General features: G+C 46.9%; 1 protein-coding gene across 2 annotated transcripts in view; it reads right to left on the bottom strand.

Moving 5' to 3' along the window:
- The window catches only part of Foxo3 (forkhead box O3), a 98,838-nt gene that overhangs the window by 10,358 nt on the left and 70,878 nt on the right, over positions 1-17,602 (bottom strand). For both annotated transcript variants that reach the window (XM_055615975.1, XM_055615976.1), the window contains one exon: positions 7,029-8,458. In XM_055615975.1, coding sequence (XP_055471950.1) covers positions 7,064-8,458 — 1,395 coding nt within the window. In that variant the 3' untranslated portion in view covers positions 7,029-7,063. The remainder of the gene's footprint in view (positions 1-7,028; positions 8,459-17,602) is intronic.

The raw sequence follows: 17,602 nt of genomic DNA, 5'->3' as shown, positions 1-17,602 counted from the left end.
CATCCCCAAATCCAGTGTCTTCCTGCTGATGCGACTTCTAGAGCATCTTCACATTTGCCAAGAATGAGGCTTACTGGCACCCAGGCAGAACCTACTGTTTGTGGAACAGAATCTAAGATCTGTAATGTTTCCCAGGGAGGAGAGTTAGCTCTAAGTTTCCAAAATTCCTGTTTCTTAGAAGGCGAAATTGAATAGAGGGTACATTTTAACGTTCAGTGGAGTCTCACCTATGTAATAATTAGCCTTCCTGTATTTCTGTACACCCTACCATAGAAAGCCCTCAGATTCCTACATTAGAATTCCTGCTACTCAGTCTCAAGCTGCCATCACAATGAAGAGGTCTACCATTTACAGAAGAGGACAGGCACCTTGAAGAAATGTTTATAGACATAAGCCAAGATCCGAACAGTCCTGTTTACCTTCACTGGGTGTGACCCTGGGGTGAGGTGGGGTGACAGCATGGAGGTTGAGGTGCTCTACAGCTCCTGAGGTAGAGTGTCTACTTCTAAGCCAGGCCCAAGACTTGCAGGGGACACAGACGGTGGCCAAGAACGGAAAGAAGAGGGAAACCGAGAGGAGCAGAAAGGAGGGAGCTGATACCAAGGTGAAGGAGATGATGGGTCTCCTTGCAGGCTGGCCACCTCATCAGCTGTGCTGGCTCCACGGGGAGGCAAGCTTTGTGCTGGTGTGGCGGGAACTTAGCCGGCTCTGGCAAGGCGTGCTTTGACTGAGGCACTCAGCGGCAGAAAGCATTTCAGTTCCACCTTCTAACAGATCCATAACATTAAAAACCAAACCAAACCAAACCAAACCTGTATGGCTTTCTGATCATTTCCGTACATATAAATGATCAGTTGTTCCAGTGAACCACAGGGCCATGTTTACAATCAGAGCCCCGGTGGAAAGAGTGAGGATTCTGACTTTGAACCTAAGTCTAAGAATACCTCTGGCTGGGGTCTCCTTGGCTATTAATTTCCCCAAGGAACCAAATCAAACATTCCACAGGGATATAAATATTTAGTTAAAAGAAGAAAGAAACTGTATGGCCTGGACTTCTTTCATCAGAGAGGAAGAGGGTGAAAGACTGGCATAGGAGGAAAAAGGGAGGCGGGAAAGGGGTCTTGGTGGCACACAAACCCTCCATTAAATCAAGACTGACAATTAGATCCAATCCCTCCAGAAACACTGGAATTACCCTGAGATGTCATGGCCAAAGATTCTTGTCCTTCAGCAAATGAACACTATGGGCAGAAAAGGTCACTAAACAAGCAGAAAAGCTACAGCTGTAGAGTAAGGCCCACATTTCTTGCTGAGAGAGAAGGAAATAAAAGCAGACCAGATCCTTGCAGCCCAGTTCCCTCGGTCCTCTTGGAGTGGTGCTCCAGGACTGGCCGGCTGTTTAGCACTAGGGAAGCACCTTGAAGACAGCCTTGCCTCTCAGCTGAGACTTACCGGAGCCACAGCACAGTGACGGCACTTCCTGACCCCCAAATCGTGTTGTGCCCAACAGGTAACCACCAGCTTTTAGAGGCAGACCGCTGTGTCTGCCCACTTGCTAATTTCTTTCTGCTTCCACAGACGTTTCTGCGTCTCTGAGCACTCTGGCATACCTGGCAGAGATGGTGAGGATGGGAGAGCCAAGTTCCCTAGAAGCAGTGTGGTATCTCAGGTGGAAGCTTGCAAGACTTCTCCCACAGAGGCCTGGTCCTGGCTCCAGTGAAGACCAACAAATAGCCTAGGGAAAGGTAGGGCCTCTTGGGCCTTCAAAGATGCTAGTGGAACATTTCGGTAAGGCTAAACCCTCACCAGTCCATCTGCGGCAGAACTTCCTTTTGAAAGTGGAAAACACGAGCCTCTCTAATGTGTATCCCCAAAATGGCAGAGACTTGGAGGACAAAGATCCAGAAGGCAAAACGTTCACCAAGCAGGCATGGAAAGAGACCCAAACTAGATGTAGTTGTCATGGAAGGCCTTTTGCAAACAATGTAAGACTGACTTGGTTGCTTCCTATAGTCTGTATGAAATTATGGGATTGTTTAAAATCCCAAGAAACAGTGAATAACCTCAAGTGACAAAATACAGCATCCCACATGAAGGTCCCTATGAAAGCCAGCTCTGTTAGGGAAGCATAAACGCTCGCCCCACTGTATAAGTGAGCCCAAGAGACAAATGATGTGGCCGGACGCCACAGTGCCATGAAAATGGTCGCCACCTGTGAAGGTCAGTCTCTCTGCCATCTCAAAGGCCTTATGCAATTCCACTGCAGAGAGGTGATTTAATTTATAGCTCCCCTCTGAGCGGAGCCCAGGGACGACGTGCTGAAGTGCCCATTCTCAATTTGAGAAACTGGCCCTAAAAGCCAAGTGTGAACTGAACTAAAGGAAAGGTCCTGCTGGATTTTTAACAAGAAGCCAGCATCTGGGGTCAGCCTGAGCTGTGACCTAGCTGCGTGGAGCTCTGGAAGTGGTAGGCCCTTCATTTTTATGCCCACAGGAAAAACGAGTGGAAAATACGTAACAATGAAGTTGTCGGCAGTGCTGAGCAAGAGACTCCAGCGTGCTAAGGCAGGCAACTGTGTGGGTCTTTGGCTTACATTCCTGCTGAAGGCACTCTTCATTGTAGGACAAAAGGTTACTCCGGCCACCACCTCCTTCCCCTCCAGGCCAGGCATCCCTCAAGGGACAGACCTAGTTTGAGTCACCTCTTTTTCTCATGCCAGTGAGCGCTCAGACAGACAAACTTCATTCAGTGAGTTCTGGCTGTCCCTGACCCCGTGTGGGATGGGCCACAGTGCAGGGCTGAGAAGTGCTTGCTGTGTGATGAGGCATAGGAAACACCGAACAAGTATCAGGAGAGTTCACAGTCTTCCAGACTGATGCTGTTACCATGGATTTCTCAAAAAAAGATATGATGCACTATATTAAAAACTTAGGAAACAGTGAATAGTTATCCATTTTCCTTTGCTGTCATCAACACTAAAGAGATCCAATACAAGTTGGGTGTTGTGGCGCACGCCTTTGATCCCAACACTTGGGAGGCAGAGGCAGGTTGATCTCTGAGTTCAAGGTCAGCCTGGTCTAGAGAGTGAGTTTCAGGACAGTCAGGGCTATACAGAGAAACCCTGATGCAAAACAAAACAAAACAAAAACAAACAAACAAACCAAAAAAATCAACCCCAAACCAACCAACCAACCAACCAACCAACCATGCAGTCAGTCTCAGCATGGATGACAGGTGGACTAGGATGGCTGCAAGGCAGAAAATGCTTTAGGCTTGTTACTGCAACCAAAGACAGAGGGACGGCAGCATTCTTTCTCCACACAGCACACCACAGATCTGTTTACCCTATGCTACATTTCCTAAAACGAAGTGACTGAGAAAGAAAATACTACCTGCATCTGTTGCTACGATTCTGCTTTCTGTTGACAGATGAAAACCTAACATTAGAGACCTGTTAGTAATGTAGCTAATGGCCGAAGCAGGAGAGCCCCACCCCCTCACTTCACCATCTAGCTTCCCCTATGGATGGCTTCCAAGTTTTACCATATAGTAGTTTCATAGAAAACTACATTCTGAATTCTCCCCAAAGGGGCCTCCGAATGCTAAAAAAAAAAACAAAACAAAAAAAAAAAAAAAAAAAAACAAAAACGAAGAGTAGTGAAAAGATCTTGTGATATCAAAACAAGAGTGAGATTAAAGTAGCTTTCTTCTGTGAGAGGATGCTTGTCAAACTCCAGAGAGCTCACTGGAAGCCCAGCCTGCTGCCCCCATGCCACCTCTCCCACTCGTGTACCTGTCGAGTCCACAGGCTCCTGCGGAGGCCGGGACTCTACCCACCCAGGACCTGACACTCAGAACAAACAGCTGTTCCTCTCTGCAGATAAGCCTGGCCCTGCAAGGCTCCTGCCCAAGCCCTAAAATGGGTGCTACACGTGAGACTCTCCCCAGAGAAGCCTCAGTGGTTCTCCAGCAAGATGTCACCTGGCCAGAGCGGCTTGCGCAGTCACAGTATGGCCACGTGACCTTGTGCTGGCACACTGCAAACTGGTCTGGCTAGGACAACGCAGAAGCAAGCCAGGAAGAATGGCGCTTGGGAGCTGGGGGGAACAAATCAGAGGGATGTGAGGCCTAGAGTGGCCTTTAGGCCTGCTTCCAAATGTAAGAGAAACACTTAAATAAAGTGGAAACAAGTTAAGCTTACAAGTTAGAAAACAAAACAAAAACCAACCCCTGTTAACTTTCTGGGTCACACTGTGCTCCTGATGGCTGACAGAATTCATTCTAACACAAGATGAAACCAGGCTCAGGCAGCCCCCCGCCCCCCGCCCACCTACGATGTTCCTCCTCTTGTCCTGCCATCATGCAAAGATGTACTGTTCTCAGGAAGACTTAGTAAATTTATCTACGGTTTGTTTTGTTTAGTTTTTAGAAAGGGTCCACTATGAATATCCCATGCTGGCTTTAAACTCTTGATCTTCTTCCTGCCTTAGTGTTTCAAGTCCTGAGATTACCAGTGTGCTATAATTTTTATTTATTTTATAACTTTTATTATGCTTTTATGTTTTCTCATTATCATGTGACTTTTTATTTAAGTGTATAATGTGTGCAAGTGTGTACATGAGCATCACTGTGAGCATGGAAGTCAAAGCAACTTCCGGAAATCGGCTCTCCTAATTTCCTTGGGCTTGCCTGGTAGGCAGGCCCTTTTACCTGCTAAGTCATCTTGCCAGCCCCGACTTTATTTTAACAGGAAAAAAAAAATCCTCTCAAATCTACTTCCCTTCAAATGAAAAATCTAAATAACAACCTGAAGTTCCATTGCAGTATAATGGTGAAATGTACTGTCTTCACAATAGAAATTTATCACTAATAAAAGTCTATCATCTATTTAAATCTCCCTTAACAGATTTTCATACAATTTTTATAAACACACACACACACACACACTATGCTATTCAACTAGAAGGAAAACCTACACTGGAAACAAACAAAACTGATAGCACATTTTCTTCTGAAGTCTCTCTAGTGATAGGAAGTGGCCTTCTTACAATTGAGAACAAACTGAACTTTCTTGTGTCTTCAGAAACCACAATCACATTCGACAAAGTTTTTATTCTTCCAAAATCTGAGTATCTCTGTTTCTAAAGGCAAACCTCCTGGCCCAACAGGTCTGGTGTAACTGGCTGGCACTCACTCCACTTAGCTTCCGTTATAGCCATCTACCGACTCGAGGCTGGTAAGTGACTACGGCCGATGTCTGGGTTTCTATCAGTGCCTGGGAAAGTTTGAGGAGCTTTGGACTGAGAATACTCTGCCATTCCCCTTTCCACGGCTACCCAGGGAGGGCTTCAGTGAGCTCACCATAAGAGAGCCTTGTAAATGCCTGCACCAGGGAGGAGGGCTAAAATGGCTGGGGTGAGGGCTTTCAGTGCCTTTTCTCTTTTGTAGCACTTGAAGGGGGAGGTAAGTAGCTTGCTGAGATTGAAATGAAAAAAAAAAAAAAAAAAAAAAAGAAGGAAAAGAGGGTGCTGATGTGCAGAGCTTTTTAACACTGGGCATCAGAGGCACATACTGAAACAAACAAGTTGGCAGAAATAGCCAGACTCCCCTCCCAGCCCAGGAAAAAGAGTTCCAGGGAAAGTTTGTCCATTATTCATTCACACTCTGGCTTAGTCCAGAGTGCTTGTGCTCGCTCTCTCTCCTTTACCTCTGTGACTCCCTGCTTGCTCATTTGACAGTGTGCTCACACAACTGCACTTAGTCTATTTTAGCCTGGTGTAGTTTTACAAAACCCTTTCCCACTCTTCTGTGTGCTTGGGTCTTGCAGTAGCCCTATGGAATAGCAGGACCATTGTCTTCATTGCTTAAGCTGGAAGAGAGAGGCTCAGGACCAAATGGCAAGTTCATCACTGCTGCTGTAATGGACATTCAGGGCCTTACTATTATAGCCCGGGCTGGCCTCAAATACATGCCTCACCTCTCCTCTGCCTCTCATGTGCTGGGATTATAGGTGTGCCCCACCTGTCCAAGTCCATTGCTTTCCTCACTACATCACAGCACCCGCTGGTTCTATTACAACAGCATTAAAATACTGCCACTTAAGAAATAGCATGTCCCTCCCACAGTCCCTGTGTCCTTCCTTCCCAACTTGGGCCAGCCAGAATGGCTTCTGCTCTTCATGAGGTGGTAACACAAGGAAACACACCATGAGCCCTCCCAAGCGCATCCACACAGTGAGTGGGCTACGGGAGGGCACTTGATGAAAGATGTGAGCATCGATACCAGCTCAACAAAGCCCCTGGGCCAGAGGAACAGAGAATATTCCGTATCTTTTCTGTGGGTGTGTGGCAGCTACTTTGTGGTAACCAAAAATTAAAACAAAAATAAGAGGAGCGGTCATTGCCCACAACCATGACTTTGTATCTGACATCATTCCCAGGTGTTAAAACAGATGCACATAAATGCTCCTTCTATAAAAACATATATTTTTCAACCTAATTTGCTTTTTTAAAATGCTTTGTGAACCCCGATAATGATGGCCTATGCTTCAAAGAATAATCGAATAGATTGTTCTTTATATATCAATTGAGTCCAAGAACACACCTTCTACAGTTAAATCAGAACTCAGGCAGAATATTACTTTTCTAGGGGCGAAGACCCATCACACAGAAGATGAAGCCAGTGCTGGACCCGAGTCTTTGTAAGAACTCCTCAGGCTGGTATGCTTCACCTTGACCTTTGACCTATGACCTACGTGCCTCCTTTCCTCACCTTTCCTGCTTCCTATCATCCATCCACACACAAAGGTAGGAGAGCCTGTGTCACAGCTCTGTGAGGACAGAGGATAGAGAGTGAGCTCTTTGAATATTCAGGTGTTCTCTTTAATACTCTAGTCTGCAGATAAACTCTAATAAAGCGCCTAGAGTCATGGCTGCTCCGTGGGTTCTTCATGGGCTGTTAAGGGTACAGCAGACAGTGACCCCCAACACCCCCACCTGTTATGCTCACGCATGGCACTGGGCACTGACCTGCTTTGCCCACTTCCCCTTTCCTCAGTGATCCTTCAGCCTGGCACCCAGCTTTGAGATGAGGCCTGCTTAGCACCAGTGAAGTTCCCCACGTTCAAACCAACAACGTTCTGTGTGGAGATGAGGGAATCAAAGTTAAAGTCCAACCCGTCGGCGTCCATGAGTTCACTACGAATAATGGATTCCATGTCACATTCCAAGCTCCCATTGAACATGTCCAGGTCCAAGTCACTGGGGAACTTGTCGTGGCCCATGACAGGAAGGTTTGCACTCGCTGAGTACAGTGAAGAGCCTGAGAGTGAGTCCGAGAGGGTTTGCATAGACTGGCTGACGGGAGACTGGTGCTGGTGTTTGGCTGACCCGAGGCTGCTGGAGTCACTCAAGCCCATGTTGCTGACAGAATTGGACAAGGCACGGCTGCCACCAAGAGTGCCCTGGGTTTGGTGCTGGAGCAAATTCTGATTGACCAAACTCCCCTGGCTAGGCTGGGCAGCAAAGGACATCATTGGGTCGTTGCGAAGCATCACGTTCCGGCGGGCGTTCTGGGCAGACACAGCCGTGCTGGCCTGAGACATCAAGGGGTCTGACTGGGTCATCATGACATCGCTGTGGCTGAGCGAGTCTGAAGTGAGCAGGTCTTGGAGTGTCTGGTTACCATAGTGTGACATGGAAGAAAAGGTGGCTGGCTTGTTCTCTTGGATGGTCTGCATGGGTGACTGGCGCAGCGAGTTCAGAGACGAGGGTCCAAACACGGTACTGTTAAAGGAGCTGGTTGGGGACCCCAGGCCGGAGCTCTTGGCGGTATACGGGAAGCTGGAGCTCCGCTGCATGAGCCCCCCAGGAGGCGACGGCTGGGATGGCGGGAGCGTGATGTTGTCCAGCAGGTCATCCATGAGGTTGTCAGTCAGCCCGTCGTTGAGATTCATGGTGCCCGCCATGTCGGTCAGCCTCGGGAGCTCCACAGTGCATGGCTTGCTCACAGAGGGCGACAGGCTGGCGGAGCTGCTGTAGAGCATGGGGGAGAGTGGGGCGTCATCGTCCTGGACGTCATCCAACTCTGTGCTTGCCAGGATGGGTGACAGGCGGCCACTGACTGTGCTGGCGTTGGAATTGGTGCGTGAGCGGAAGTCGGTCCAGGCATCCAGCTCGTCGCTGCTGCGTGATGTGGGGCTACCGGGCCACTTGGCCAGCTGGGAGGGACTGTCGTCTGCCGACTCTGGGGCTGCCTGCAGGGCAGCCTTCTTCTTGGCCGCACGGCCACGGCTCTTGGTGTACTTGTTGCTGTTGTCCATGGAGACGGCCCGTCGCCTGGGGGCCTTCCCACTCTTCCCACCATCCGGGTTGATGATCCACCACGAGCTCTTGCCAGTCCCTTCATTCTGAACTCGCATGAATCGGCTGTGCAGCGACAGGTTGTGCCGGATAGAGTTCTGCAGAGAGAGAAGGGAAAACGGACAATGTGAACAGAAAGGTCCAAACAGACATTTAGTCTTCAGTCTTCAAAGACCTCTCAATTAAAGATGGGTGACCTTTAAAAAATTCTTATAGATTTTTTTGGGGGAGAGAGGGGTATCACACACGCACATGGGTGTCAGAGGACAACTTGTGGGAGTTGGTTCTTTCCCTCCACCATGTGGCCCCCAGGGACTGAACTCAAGTCAGGTAGGCTAGCATTTTTCTTCAACAACAGCCATCTTTGTGACTTGGAACAAAGAGCCAAGTGAAGTGGGAAGCCTCATGTGGGGGTGGTGGAGACTTCCACATGCAGGAGCTGGGAGCAGGAGCTCCCTCACGCTGCTTCCCCCAACTCTCACACGTTACTGCATTCTGTAATTCTGTTTCTTATACTGCAGTCCACACTGATAATTCATTACCATGGCACTCCGTTTCCACAGTTTGCAAAAAACTTCCCAGTTCTCAGAAACCCAGTCACCTAGGTGGCCAGTCTGTTCTCTTTCAGTCCTTGGTTCCATTCATACAGAGCCAGCAGTTACCTCTTAAATGCTTCTATCAGAAAGTGTGACATTTTACCTGTTCCCTCTAGGATTCACCCTGCCACAATTTCACAACTTGCCATATAATTTCTGCAGAAATGAGAAGGGTAGGGAAGGCTTTCAGGGACAACCAAGGAGTAAGAGTACCTCGTTTAAAAGAATTTGCCTCATTTACACACTCTTCACCCTCAGGAAGTGTTGGCTAAGTAACTTCCATCCAAAGAGTACAGTATGAGACGGGAAGAGAGAATAAATCTGCAGTGGAGAAAGCTGAGAGCTGCCGTGTTGGCTGGGTGAGCAAGGCCAGTGTAAACAGGGAACAGCACATTGCTAGTGTGCATCCTGGATAGAGCACATTGAAAATGCTAACTTCTTCATCAGTCTTTCTCCAAAACCCAAATCCACTCTAAGAAAATATTAACCCCAATTAAGGAGCATTTACAAAAGCGTGTTAGTACCCCTACAACCATCGCAGCCAAGGAAAGACTAAGAAGACATAGGGATTGGAGCTGACGCATCCTGGATGGGATCCCATTGAGGGAAAAAGAAAATTTGGTTAAGGCTGATTAGCATGTATAGACTTTGGCGTACAATGACAAATATTGGCTCATCTGCTGTGACCCTTGTACCAGATGGTAAGATGTTAAGAGGAGATGCTTGATGGTGAATACGCGTGGATTCCGTCATTTCCACATATCTAAAACAGCCCTCTCCCTTCAGCTGGGCACCCCCCCCTCCCTTAAAGTCCTAAGTATCTTCGCTTCTATAAGAATCTTCCTCTGGCTTAGTAGATGCACCCAGTGGTCAGCCAGGCTCAAGCCTTATCTCTGTCACTGGCCAACCACATGACATACAGATCGCTTTATCTGTCTGAAGCAACAGCAGGTTCCCATCTTCATTGTGGCACGATGATCCAACCACCCCTCCCTGCTAGGGATGACGTAAGGATGGCAGACGAGAGCGCACTGAGAAGCCCGTCACACCGTGACTCAGTGCCTTCTCTCAGGAAGCGTGCGTCCACCCTGAAGGAGCTCGGAGCCTGGGGAAGGCTCGCTGTAATCTGTGAAATGCCTCATGTACGGCAGGGAGCAAGTCGACAGTGTTCCCCACATCTGGAACAGCCCCTGCAAGCCACAGGAGTTCTTATTGGCAAGTTAAAGATGAAAGACACTGTCTGATACTACATATTAAATAGAACACTTCTAAGAGTCACATTTAAAAAGAATTGGCAATCCCCGACTGTATTTATGTGGAAGATACAAATACATGTGTTCTGCCAGATTGTTTTTAAAACACAGGAAGTCAACAGAATTTTTTTGTCATAAGTAAATAAATCAAAATACACAGTATTTCTAATGTACATTCCCATTCAAGAAGGAACTGCGGTCCAGGCTGGGCAACGAACAGCAATTATGGTCCCAGCTGCCATTTTCTACAAAATGCCTTCAAGATGGCTAAGATAACAGGCACCACCCCAAGGATCCAATGAAGGAGGTGCTGCCCAGAAGACAAATTCCCCGTTCCCCTTTCACATTTAATGGTTTTGTGTTTATATGTGGTGTGTGTTTGTTTAGAATAATGGCACGTGTACTAAAGGTTCAGAAATTTTATTCCTTTGAATCAGAATCCTTTCTCTCTGAGGTAGGTACAGAGCACATTCCTGACATGCACTTGCAGAGAAGAGCAGGACAGGCCCAGTTTGCGTACACGGCTGGCTCAATGTATTCAGTGAAAAAATGTAAATACAAACTTTCGGGTTAAAAGCAAGCTGGTCCTGAGCCTTTAGGGGAGCCATTTAATTATTCCCATCTGTCAGCCTTCTTTGCCATAAAGCATGGGAAGAGTTCACAAAAACACCAAACATTTATGAAAATGAGCAATCTCAGATATTCAGTGATCCTGTATGTTTTTAAAGAATAATATTTTAAAATGTATTTTACTGTTAACCAATTTCAAACCTACTAAATGGAGTATTTTATGGATTTTCTGTCACCTCCTATGACTATGACTCTAACCCCTAACAATGTATATGTATAATTTTATGCAATTACAAGTGGCTAAAATTAGAGACAGATCTCAAGCTTCTGTTAGGGCCTGGGACACCTGGCATGGAAGGCCAGTACTACAGGGAGTAAGGGCAGGAATGGGTCAGGAAGACTAGCCTCCTGACCAGGTCCCTAATTACAAAGGGAAGATCTGAAGGCCTGCCAGATCAAAGCAGGGCTGGCTAACGAACCCTGGGTTCTGTATGCATTGCCTCGGATTCTCATAATATCAGTGCCCTGATTTTGCATGTGAAGGCTCAGGCTTGGAGACATGAATCAGTACAGCCCATCGGCCAGCACACGGGACCTTCAACTGGAAGTCGGTCCCCAGTGTTCATGTACTGCTTTTTCTCTGTTTCTTCACAGGCCGACAAACAGGTTAAGTCACCATTTCATGCATCTATGCAACAGTTCAAGAAAAACACCCAAAGCAACTATGATTTAAGAAAGAAGATAAACACACACACACACACACACACACACACACACAAATAATCTTATTGTGACTTTATTTATAAGATACTTTGAAATTTAGAGGCCTTTCCCAGATTTTTGCATAAAGGTATTTTGTTGTTCTTGTGGTGGAGTCCCCTTCTTGAGGAGAGGGCAGTATGACCACACTAACGAATGGGACCACCACAGGTTCTTCCACAAAGCCCAATTTAGGAAGGAGAGGTTGGCCTTTGTGGCCAGTCTTCATCGGTCTCTCGTTTTGGAGGTTTACTGGTTGTAGAATACGTTCCCTGAAGCTCATTATCCACAGCACCCAGGCAGGTTTCTCTGGCTACTTTACTAAGACAACATAAAAACTGGGCCACCACCATCCTGACAGGCTCCAGTCCCAGCAGCCTTTCTTCATGCAGACTGGCCACCATAAAATCCATAATCTGAAGGCAGGGCACAGCCAAAGACCAATGAACATCATCATTTACCTGTCCATTACTGTTCAAATGCTGGGGCCCTGCCAAGTGCAGACACTACAAATGTATTTTCCTCAGAGTTCAGAAGTCTAAAGGTTGGGTTTCCCACCTCAGTTTTGTTGAAACAGGAAAGATAGATAGATAGATAGACAGACAGACAGACAGACAGAAAAGGGCTGCGTAAAACATCAGCACTGAGATTTTTTTTTTTTCTATACCTTTCCTGGTAACAAATGAAAAATGAAGTACTTTAAGACTTCAAAGGGTCCCTCCCCAACTTCAGTCTCAGGAAAACTAACGTTAAAAATATCCTGTTGTGCTAGGTAAATGCCTTTAATCCCAGCACTCATGAGGCAGAGGCAGGTGGATCTCTGAGCCTGTTGGGATTGACATTTCAGAGTCATGCTGACTGTGCTGTGTGGGCCAGTGCCTAGAGATTCCTTTGCCTGGCCCACCTAGAAGACACTGGCATAAAGATGACACCACTGATTAGAATCTGATAATTATTTTCTCCATGCAACAAACAGCTTTCTGTTGCAGAATACATTCACTGCTGATGCTAAGGTGTTTGTGATCCTTAACTATATGCCAAATCAGTATGGAGACAGGTGGACTCAAAACAGAATAGGAGTCAGAAAGCGGCTGCCTGGAGTTGCAGAGTACTCCACCACCCATTTACAGAGTGGGTGGGTAACACAGCAAGCAGAGGGAGGTAGTCATGGAGGAAGACACCCATGCTGAGACAGGTCCCAGAGCCCTGAGCCTGTCTGTCTGCAGCAATGACACCTGCCTGTGATCTGGAGAAGGCAGGATCAAATGCACTCTCTACTCTGGGATGAACCCCTCTGAGGATTGTGTGACTCCCAGCATGCCACACTGGTCAGCGGAGTGCCAAGCACAGCTCTCAACAACTGTCAGATCCCACACACAGCGGCAGACATCAAGGACCAAACTGTTTCCCCAGCATCATGTGCGCTAAGTCAAAAGGTGAGGGGGCGGTGCCTTCCAAGAAAGGAGTCCGACTTTTACAAGTTTTTATGGAGCTGTGCCAGTAACTGGACACTTCGTAACTGCTGCTCCTCTGCATCCACTTCGGCTCCTTCCGTGTTTACCTCGTGGAGACTCTACTAACCCAGACACCAGCTGCATGTGCTTTCCCTGGAACAGAGAGGGCTTGTCTGGAAGCAACATGTGGTATCAATTTATCTTTCTCAGCAACAGCAGAGAGAAATCTACCCACTTTAAAAATAAAAAGGTTGTGTAATTTAACTCTTAAAAGCCCTGCTTTTTTCTTTTCTTTTTCTTTTTTTTTTTTTTTTCAAAGAAGACAATTCTTCCTCCTCTCCTCTTTCTCCCTTTGTTTTTTGTGTGTTTTTCTGGGCTGCCTAGAGAGTAACAGAATGTGTTGTGGTTGTCAATGCTTACCATTATCCATCACTGCCCACTTGTCTCTAGGAAAGGCTCTGGAGACACTGCAAACGGCTGGCTTCCAGCACAGTGCTCACACCTGCCTCTCACAGGGTGCCCATGTTTTAAGTCTGTGTCAGTGTTTGACTTGAGAGTACTGATGATCTAGAATACACTTGTCCAATGACCAGATTCCAATATTAGCTCCCGTGAACCATAGGTGGCAAAGGTCTCGAGGACAAGTCACAGTAAGTAGTGAGTCACTGACAGCCCGGGAGGTTGGTGTGCCACACGCAGAAGCAGCTACAGGAAGAGCTGCTGGGGAACTGCCCTCGGCTGGGCTGGCAGGGCCTCTCGAAGGCACTTTCGGTCAAGACTCTGGTTTCCACCGAGTAGAAACCAGTTCTCTACTCTGGCTACCTATTCTAGGCGAGTCTCCCAAGGAGACCTTCCTCACCCATGACCTATCTCCAGAGATCTGAATCAACACTTGAGGCCTGGGGATTTTACTCTTTTTTTTTTTTTTACTTTTGGTTTTTCGAGACAGGATTTCTCTGTGTAGCCCTGGCTGTGCTGAAACTTACTGTGCACACCAGGCCGGTCTTGAACTCAGAGGTGCACCTGCCTCTGCCTCCTGAGTGCTAAGATTAAAGGTGCGTGCCACCATCACCCGGCTGCAGCCCAGGTATTTATAATACCCCCAAGTTAGCCTACTTAGTCATCAGGAAAAAAGAAAGAAAACAAAAACTACTAAAATCTCCGCCTTTAGCATGCCACTGGCTTGTTTCCCAGTGCCCAGGTGTGGTAACCGTAGGGTGACATCCTTGGAGTCCAAGACTTAGAAGTTAAAGGCAAGAGCTGGGGTCGGAGAGTAAAGTGGGAAGTTAAGGTAATCATTTGAAAATGAATCAGCTCTTTACTGAAAATTCCTGGGTGTGGGGAAGGATCCTTAACCTGATTCTGTGTGGATGGCTTCCCTTCTGCCCTTCTGTACACAGCAGCAAGAGAGGTGCACCAGGACAGAAACCCAGCTCTTCATGCCCCACACACTGTGGAGACCGGTCTTTAACCGGCTACCATCTCCACTGCATTTCCTTTCCAGATTCTACATCCTTGGGACTAACAACACGATGAGTAAAAGCAAACACAAGTATCAGGGCATAAAACTGAAGCGTGATGGCAGGCCTGAAAATAGAAAAACATTATTTTATGTGTACTATCTATAGCGGCCAAAAAATAAGCCTTTCAGGGTGATAAAAATGTAAATAAACCTTCATTAAAAGGGTTGTGCAATCAACTCTGATGTGTAAGACAAGTTCTGTTTCTACTCTTACTCTTGTCTAAAGTCTTAAAAGTTTAAACCATTAACAGGCCTTAAAAAACAACGATGTTCTAAAATAAATATTGTTGGGAACTTGGCTGAAGGATTGTATTTCCAGCTAGAAACAAGACTTCCCGTTAAATCTGCTGACAGTAATTCTCTACCCACAGATGTCCTCTGGAAACATTTTTTAAAGTTTTCCTGCAGAGAGCCAGTGACAGCAGGAGTGAAACAGTCATCGATGAGCAAAACAACAGTCCGGTTTAGCTCTAGACACCCCCTAGCCTCTCTTAGGTGAGGGCTGGCTGGAGAAGCCAGTGCAGAGACAATCCTAGCTGGGGAACAAGTTCTCCCGGGCACGGGAGAACCAGCATCCTACTGCACCCAGTGCCGCTGAGTTTGCTAGAGTGTGCTTTATTTTAATATAATAATAATAATAGTAATGTATATTAGGCTTTCACTGAGCAATCGTCTTTGCAAGCTATTCCACAGCTGTTTCTGCTCTTGGAGGGCAAGAGGGAACATTCCATTCCTCCAGCCAAACTTGCACTTCCGGCACACACTGAACCCTGGCAGCCGTGCAGCTGCTGCCCACACCCGCTGCTTGCAGCACAGCACCCTTCCTCCTCCCAGGCTTGACTTCCCACCCCACAGTCTAGGCCTCAGACTAAGGAGAGAGCCACAGGTACACAGTCCACACATCTCCGCAGAGCAGGGCAAAGGGCAGCTTTTGGGCATCTCTTCTCTTCAATGCGTTCTTCCCGGAGGTTTTCAAACTATTTCCCTCTCCCATGAGAGACTTGAACACATGCTGCTGAAATTCCCTTTGAAAACCCTGCTTATCTAGTCATACAATATCAATGAATCAGAGTTAAAACCCAGCAATTACAGAACATTCTTGAAATTTATTTTGTAATGTATAACAAAATAATTTATCATCCAATCTTTACCTGAGGTTTAAGAAAAAGAAAGACTGCACCTTTTCCCACTTTGGAAACATACTGTGTATACCAATGGAGGGAGAATGGGCATTACAAATACACACCAGGAACTCGAAACCATGCCACAAAGTTTAAAGTCACTTTTATAACATTAGACAAGCGATTTGGGCAGGAAGTTTGGTATACTGTGGGGCTGGGAAACAGTGGCCATAACTTCACAGGGAAGGAAAATGAGGATGAAACCATAAGGGTGTATTTGAGTTCAATCAGTAAGTGGTAACAAGGCTGAGGCAAACTCAGATATAGTGGCAGTGAGGCATAAAGGTAATGTCACCCAGAAACACAACATCAAGTGCAATGGAATAGGTATCCATCCCAACTGAAGGAAGAAAGGATGGGGTTTACGAGACAGAAGCACCCTTCTATTTATCCATCCATCCACCCATCCACTCACTCCCCCACCTACCCATCCATCCACCCGTCTACCCACTCCCCCATCCACCCACCTATCTACCCACTCCTCCACCCACCCATCTGCCTACTCCCACATCCCTCACCCACCCCATCTACCCAGTCACCTATCTATCCACCCACCCTGGCATGGGACCTGGTTTATAGTGAATAATCAAAATGCTCTCATTTAATCACTGAATTGGTGGGAAGGAAGGGGGCAGGAGCCGCAAACAGACCTGAGTTGAACTTGAAGATGAGACGTGATAGCAAGGCTAGAACCTCACAAGTGCTGTGCAGTGAGCTTCTACTGGTTAAGTCTGCAGCAAAACTTAGGTTGCTGTCAAGTTCACGGCGTCATCCAGGGTATTTGGGAGATGATGACACATGCTAACACAGACTGAGGTTCTATTAAAGGGATGGGAAGAACAGCAAAATGACAGTGTGCAGACTGGTTGATGAAGCAAGGCCTTGGCAGAAGGCAGCTAAGATCTATCTGGGATAAGAGATGCCTCTTAGTTCATCTTGCAAGGCTATGGGGCCTTCATTATGCAGAGGCACTCACTCAAAATCACAAATAACAAACCTTGGTTGCAAAGCAAGCACATAAATAGGGAAACACAAGTATATATTTCACCTGCAATCTGAAGGAAATGCGTCTATTTGCTGCCTGCCAGAACCAACTGCTCTGTACCTAACAAATCTCATCTCATATTCTTTTCTTCACAAGCTGTGGTGTAGAAAGGGTAGAAAACTTGTCCAGTGAGCTTTGGTGCTGTGAATCTAGCCTGTTGGCTAACTTCAACGCTCTTCTACCACAAGTTGCCAAACCTGCTGAGGAGGAGGCTGCACTACCAGGAACCAAATAACTTGAACTACAAACACTTCCCATATTTGGCTTCTGTGTTGAGGGGAAACCAGCCCCTGACTGAGTCAAGGCAATATTACCCGGCTGGCCTTGGGAGGTCTAAAATCAGGTCCTCAAAGAGCTGGCGCAATGCCACAGATCCTCATGCCAGACACATCAGGCAAATGTCTGCAAGTGCCCTGGACTGCTAGGATGAGGCTTAATCTGAAACAGGGACCCCACTCTATACTATTTAAACCATGTAATTAGCCTATTAGTAAGGCAGGGCAAGATCGTCGGCCTGCTTTAAAAGTACTTGAATCTTAAAATATGATGTCTTTTGTCTGCCAAGTGACAACAGTCAGGATGCTTCTGTTTAACCTCAATCAAAAACTCTGGGAGAAAACTGTGTTAGTGTCGCAAATGTTAACTACTCCTCTCTTTGGCATCAAAACTTGCAGCAACAGAAACCACTGAGAGCACAAGCACATTAAAGGAAGGGGTGTGGATGAGCGGAGTGAGTGGGCTCAACCCAAAAGCCTGCTAGCTGAAATCCCAGGGGACTGATTTCTGCTCAAGTTATAATCACTCCTGTCCCATGAAGTTTACTGGCTTTGGCACCACACAGACAGAACTGATTCCAGCTCTT

The sequence above is a fragment of the Psammomys obesus genome, unplaced genomic scaffold (genome assembly GCF_907164565.1).
Source record: "Psammomys obesus unplaced genomic scaffold, mPsaObe1.curated_primary_1811, whole genome shotgun sequence".
Classification (NCBI taxonomy): Eukaryota; Metazoa; Chordata; class Mammalia; order Rodentia; family Muridae; genus Psammomys; species Psammomys obesus.
The sequence above is the reverse complement of the archived record's forward strand: the minus strand, read 5'-3'. Positions and strand labels throughout refer to the sequence as shown.